The sequence below is a fragment of the Chlorella variabilis genome (assembly GCF_000147415.1).
Source record: "Chlorella variabilis unplaced genomic scaffold CHLNCscaffold_27, whole genome shotgun sequence".
Lineage (NCBI taxonomy): Eukaryota > Viridiplantae > Chlorophyta > Trebouxiophyceae > Chlorellales > Chlorellaceae > Chlorella > Chlorella variabilis.
Genome location: NW_005435061.1, coordinates 441,792 through 446,608, shown reverse-complemented (window position 1 = coordinate 446,608; position 4,817 = coordinate 441,792). Strand labels below are relative to the sequence as shown.

General features: G+C 69.3%; 3 protein-coding genes across 3 annotated transcripts in view; 2 read left to right on the top strand and 1 right to left on the bottom strand.

Annotated features, from left to right (window-relative positions):
- CHLNCDRAFT_139939 (expressed protein) overlaps nt 1-701 on the top strand; it is a gene marked incomplete at both ends in the record, with an annotated part of 2,395 nt that extends 1,694 nt beyond the window's left edge. Inside the window, 3 exons of the mRNA XM_005843777.1 lie at nt 22-143; nt 327-397; nt 600-701. Of these exons, the coding sequence (XP_005843839.1) occupies nt 22-143; nt 327-397; nt 600-701 (295 nt within the window). The remainder of the gene's footprint in view (nt 1-21; nt 144-326; nt 398-599) is intronic.
- Nucleotides 702-1,181: 480 nt separating this feature from the next.
- On the top strand, nt 1,182-2,112 carry CHLNCDRAFT_54958 (hypothetical protein; the record flags this gene model as incomplete). The annotated part of the gene is made up of 3 exons (XM_005843776.1): nt 1,182-1,233; nt 1,368-1,630; nt 1,897-2,112. The coding sequence occupies 3 exons, from the start codon at nt 1,182-1,184 to the stop codon at nt 2,110-2,112; spliced, it is 531 nt and encodes a 176-aa protein (XP_005843838.1).
- A 792-nt stretch (nt 2,113-2,904) lies between these two features.
- CHLNCDRAFT_139937 (hypothetical protein) overlaps nt 2,905-4,817 on the bottom strand; it is a gene marked incomplete at both ends in the record, with an annotated part of 3,137 nt that continues 1,224 nt past the window's right edge. The window contains 3 exons of the mRNA XM_005843731.1: nt 2,905-4,023; nt 4,302-4,413; nt 4,657-4,799. Of these exons, the coding sequence (XP_005843793.1) occupies nt 2,905-4,023; nt 4,302-4,413; nt 4,657-4,799 (1,374 nt within the window). The remainder of the gene's footprint in view (nt 4,024-4,301; nt 4,414-4,656; nt 4,800-4,817) is intronic.

Genomic DNA, 4,817 nt, shown 5'->3' with positions numbered 1-4,817 from the left:
CCGTGCCGCTCGGCACCCTAGGGTCCGCTCTGGGCCTGGTCACGGCGTGGGCTACCTCCTGCTCGCGCTGGTGCTGTTCACGCTCAAGGACGCGGCCAAGCGGGGCCGCCTGGGAGCCTCCACCTTCCGGGAGCTCAACATAGGTGGGTGGGTTGGGTGGTTCCGTGGTGGTTGTTGGAGCGAGGGGGCGGGGTGCGGTGCGGCTGGCCCCGCCGTGGCCTGGCAAGCAGTCTGGCTGGGGCTTCCTCGCCTGCCGCTGGCCCGCCTGCCACCGCTGCCTGCGGCCACGTGGCACGGCTGCTGACCCCCACCCTCATGCTGTGCAGGCGTGGCTGTTGTGGGCATCACTGGGGCGCTCAACCTGGCGGCGGGCATGCAGGCAAGCTTGGGGGCTTCGGTCCGGTACAAAGCGCGTGCGTGTGTTTGAAGATCTTCGATACGTGCCTGGCTGGCGCTGATGGGATGGGCCGCCCCCTCCATAATGCATGCGTGGCTGCGTGCTCGCTGTTGTGTGGGTCGCAGACTGCCCGACTCAGCTTGCCTCGTCGCTGTTCGGTCGTTCACAGCCTGCCACGCTGCGCCCTGCCCGCCGCCTGCAGGCGGGCTACATTGTGCAGGGCAAGCTCGCGGCGTCCAAGGTGGCGGTCGTGGGCGCCACGGCGGGGCTGGCCCTCTACAACTACTTCTGCGCCAAGAAGTGAAGCTATATGGTTCGGTAAAGCAAAGACTTTCGGTGCTGGATAAGCCTGAAACACAGGTGGCGGTGCAAGTCGCATACGTCGGCGGGCTGCAGATGGGGATTCCTGCAGCCGCCGACGCTCGCTTGACGCTCCTCTCCTGGCCAAGCAGCGTGCCGTTGCTGCTGTCTTCTTTCTGGTCATCTGTAAATGCGGCACTGTTCCCCTTGTAATTCGGAATAGACCTGGGTTATCTGTGTTCTCTCCGGGGTGAGTGGATGCTGTCTGCTGGAATTTCAGGCTCGGCGGTCTCGCCTGACGTGGCGGCGCTTCGCTGCGCTGTGACCAAAGCACAACACGGTTTCTTCCGCAAGCCATACCTCCCTCCCCCACGAGCTAGCCGCATCCATTTTACTCTCCGCAACTCTGCCCTCTGCACGCCGGCAAGAAGAAGAAGGTGCCCTCGCTGCCTGCCATCGCAACCGAACTCTGACTCTCGCCAACATGCAGTTCGTCAAGTCGCCCGACTTCACCCGCTCCGAATCGGAGCACAATGGTGCGCAGTGGTGCCAAATGGAGGCAGCAGCGAGCCGCACCCCGTCCTCGTGTGGCGCCATCTGGCTGCCACGCCAACATGCATGGCCGTATGGGGCGCCGCCCACCCTCCTCTTCCCTTGCCCCCTGCCGCAGGCTCTGTGCGCCGCCTCACCGCGCCAGGCTACACCCCCCTCAACTCCTTCTCCGACCGCAAGCCGTCGCCGCTGAGCCGCTTCCACTCGGCCGCCGAACCGCCGCTGTCCTTCACCATCCAAGCCTCATCCTCCGCCTGCAGCACCCCCAGCCACACCACGCCCGCAGACGCCGCGGCCACAGAGTCGCGCCTGGTGCCGCCGCTCGCCGACTCCCCGGCACACGCCTTCCTCCTGCCCGCCGCCCCCGCCGCGCTGCCGCCGGTGCGCACCTCCCTGCGGCCCTCCCCGTTGGGCCCAGAGAGCGGCGCCCCCGCCTCGGCCCCGGACAGCCTGGCCTCCAGCACCACTGACACGTGCCTGGAACTGGCCCCAAGCTGCACCCTGGACCTCGAGCTCTCGCCAGAAGAGGTCCGCTGGGCCCCGCATGGGCCAGCACCTGGCCTGCCTGCACCAGTGCCTGCTTCAGTGCCCTGCCTGCCCTGCCTGCCTGCCTGACTGCCACCACTGTGCTGCTCCCCTGCGTGCAGGCGCGGTGGCTGGTGCAGCCCCCAGCCCCGCTGCTGATGCAGCCCCCTCACCTGCAACAGGCGGCGGCGGCGGCACCGGCTGAGCCCCAGGCTGAGCAGCCTGTGGTGCCGACCCGCTTCGGGCGCCTGCGGGCCAGGCTGGCGGCAGCTGGCGCCAGCCTGCGCGCCCGGCTCAGCAGGGCGGCGTGCCTCTCCTGCCCTGCGGTGGCCGAGTAGGGCAGAGACCTCGGCACACCGCCCCTGTTTGTTTGATCCCCCTCTCATGCCCTGCCCTGTGTCCCTTCCCCTGTGTCCCTTCCCCTCCCTTAGCTAAGTTCGGCGCGCCTTGTTTGACCCTCGCCCCACCCACCCACTCCTGCTGCTGCCGGCAGTCGGCTCCTGATAGGCCTTAGCATGTTACAGCTAGGGCATGCGCTTGTGCTCCCCAGATTCTGCAAAGAAACATAATCAGAGGGTGTTCTTGAAAGTGACGGGAGGGCCCCACGGTTGCCGCTGGCGCACGCTGCCTGCCTGCTGGGGCAGGCGGCAGCGCAGGGGGCGGGGCTGCAGTGCTGCTGGGGGAATGCCAGTGAAAGGGAGGCAATGCTGGTACAAATATGTTGTGCAAAGGGAAGGAGAGAAGGGCAGGGCAGGGTTGGTGGGTTCAGGTTCATTGCGTGTCACGCGAAAGAGAGAAGAAGCGCGGATCAGGCGGCGCATTGGGTTGCCGCACTGCTGATGCTGCTGCTACGCTTCCAACCGGTGGCGGGTGGTCGCGTTGGGCTGCCAGCAGGGCACACTGCCCAGCCCTGCTGCTGCTCGCAGTGGTCGCGGGGGTGGGTCGGGGCGAGGCGCTGCCACCAATCGGCGGCGCGTGGCGGTGAGTGTGGTGCTACAAACTGCTACAGAAGGGCGGGCAAGGGGGCGAGTGCCCGCCTGCCTCGCCTTGTCTTGCCGTGTCTTGCGCGGAGAATGTCCGCCTGCCTACTGCTGACCGCTGGCCCCATCCAGCTGCTGCTCCTGCTGCTCCTACTGCTGCTGATGCTGCTGATGCTGCTGCCCGGGCGGCAGCGGCTCTGCCGGCGCCGGCGGCCCCTCCTCCTGCCCCTGCTGCGCCTGCTGCTGCGCCTGCTGCGCCTGCATGTGCTGCATCTGCATCCAGTGCATCTGCTGCATGTGCTGCATCTGCAGGAAGGCCATCTGAGTGGCGGCGTGCATCTGTGCCATCATCGCCTGCTGAGCCTGCTGGGCCTGCTGAGCCTGCTGAGGGTCCAGCGGAACGCCACCCAGCGGCATGCCCGGCATGGCAGCGGCGCCGGGGAAGACGGGGACCCCCGCCATGCCAGCCGCCGCCATGCCAGCCGCCGCCATGCCGGCCGGCGCCATGCCAGCCGGCGCCATGCCGGCCGGTGCCATGGCGGCAGCCCCGGCGGGCAGCGCCATGCCTGCGCCGGGCAGCGCCATGCCAGGAGGCATAGGCATCATCAGTGGGGTCATCATCATGCCGCCTGGAGCTGCCATCATCATGCCACCCGGCCCCGCCATCAGCATGCCAGCTGCTGCCGTCGGCGTGACCACGCCGCCCGCGCCGCTGCCGGCGCCGCCGCCCGCGCCACGCTGCCGCTTGGCGACGGAGCTCCCGCCATGCTGCTGGCTGGCCACTCGCTCGCCCTGCTCGTCGTCATAATGGTTGCTAGAAGCCTCCGCCTCTGCCTCTCCCAACGACTCTGGCAGGGTGCCGCTGGACAGGCCGGGGCCCAGCCGCTTGCGCCGCCCCGGCTTGCTGCCGCTGCCGCCGCCGCCGCCCTCCAGCCGCTCCAGCAGCTGCTCGGCGTCGGCATTCTCCTGGGCTTTAGTGGAGGGCCGGCGCTGCCGCCGCCGACCTCCCTCGGTTGCATCGCCCACACTGCCAGACACGTCGGGCCGGTCATCCGCTGCTGCGCCAGAGGCATCCTCCTGCCAGCCGCGAGGCCAGCCCGGCAGCGCTGCCGCTGCCGCGGCCGCAGCCGCCGAGCGCTGGTGCTGCGGCTTGCGCTTGATGGCGCCACGCAGCGGCGCCGGCTGCCCTGGGCGCGGCTCGCTGCCGCCGGCCGCCGCTGCTGCGGCGGGAGCGGCCTGCGGCTGGATGGCGTCGGCCGCGGGATGCAGCTCGGGCGGCCGCGGTGGGGCGGCTGGGGGCCGCCGCAACCGGCAACGGAGCGTCTGCCGCAGCGCCGCTCGCCAGCTGCAATGGATACAGTTGTGGGAAGGCAGTCAGTCAGTCAGGCAGGCAGGCAGGCAGGCGGGATGGGCCTAGGCGCGGCGCCAGAACAGCGCAACAGCCGACCTGCAAACCACCACCACCACCACCACCCCTCTCTCTCTCTCTCTCTCTCTCTCACACACACACACACACACACACACACACGCCCCGCCCCCCCGCTCACCACATAAGAGTAAGGGTCCTTGCGCCCGCCCAGCCCCGACCGCACGATGCGGCTCTCCGCCACCAGGAAGCGAAGCGCCTTGGAGGTGTCGGGGTTGTTGCCAAACGACTGCCTGCGCTCGGGGTTGGCGGCAGGGAGGCGCGGGGCGTGTTTGCAAGCACGCGCTTGGGTTGGGTGGATAGGGGGGCAGGCCGGGCAGGAGGGAGGGGGCGTGTCAACAACAGGGGAGAGGGGGAGGGAAGGGGAGTGGCGGCCAGAGCAGGGGGAGAGCGGGGGCCAGATAGGGGAGCAGTGGGAGTGGGAGCGGGTGTGAGCGGAGGCATGAGCGGAGCCGGCTGGGCAACGGCCGACCCACCACCCTTCCAGCGCTGGAGCCAGCCACCGCCGCGCAGCGGGCCCGCCGCCGCACCTGAGCATGCGCTCCGGCACGCCGCTGCCTGTTGACTGCAGGTAGAAGGCCTGGTGCTTGCGGATGTACTCCACTATGGACACAGTGGCCTGGCCCACGCGGGAGTA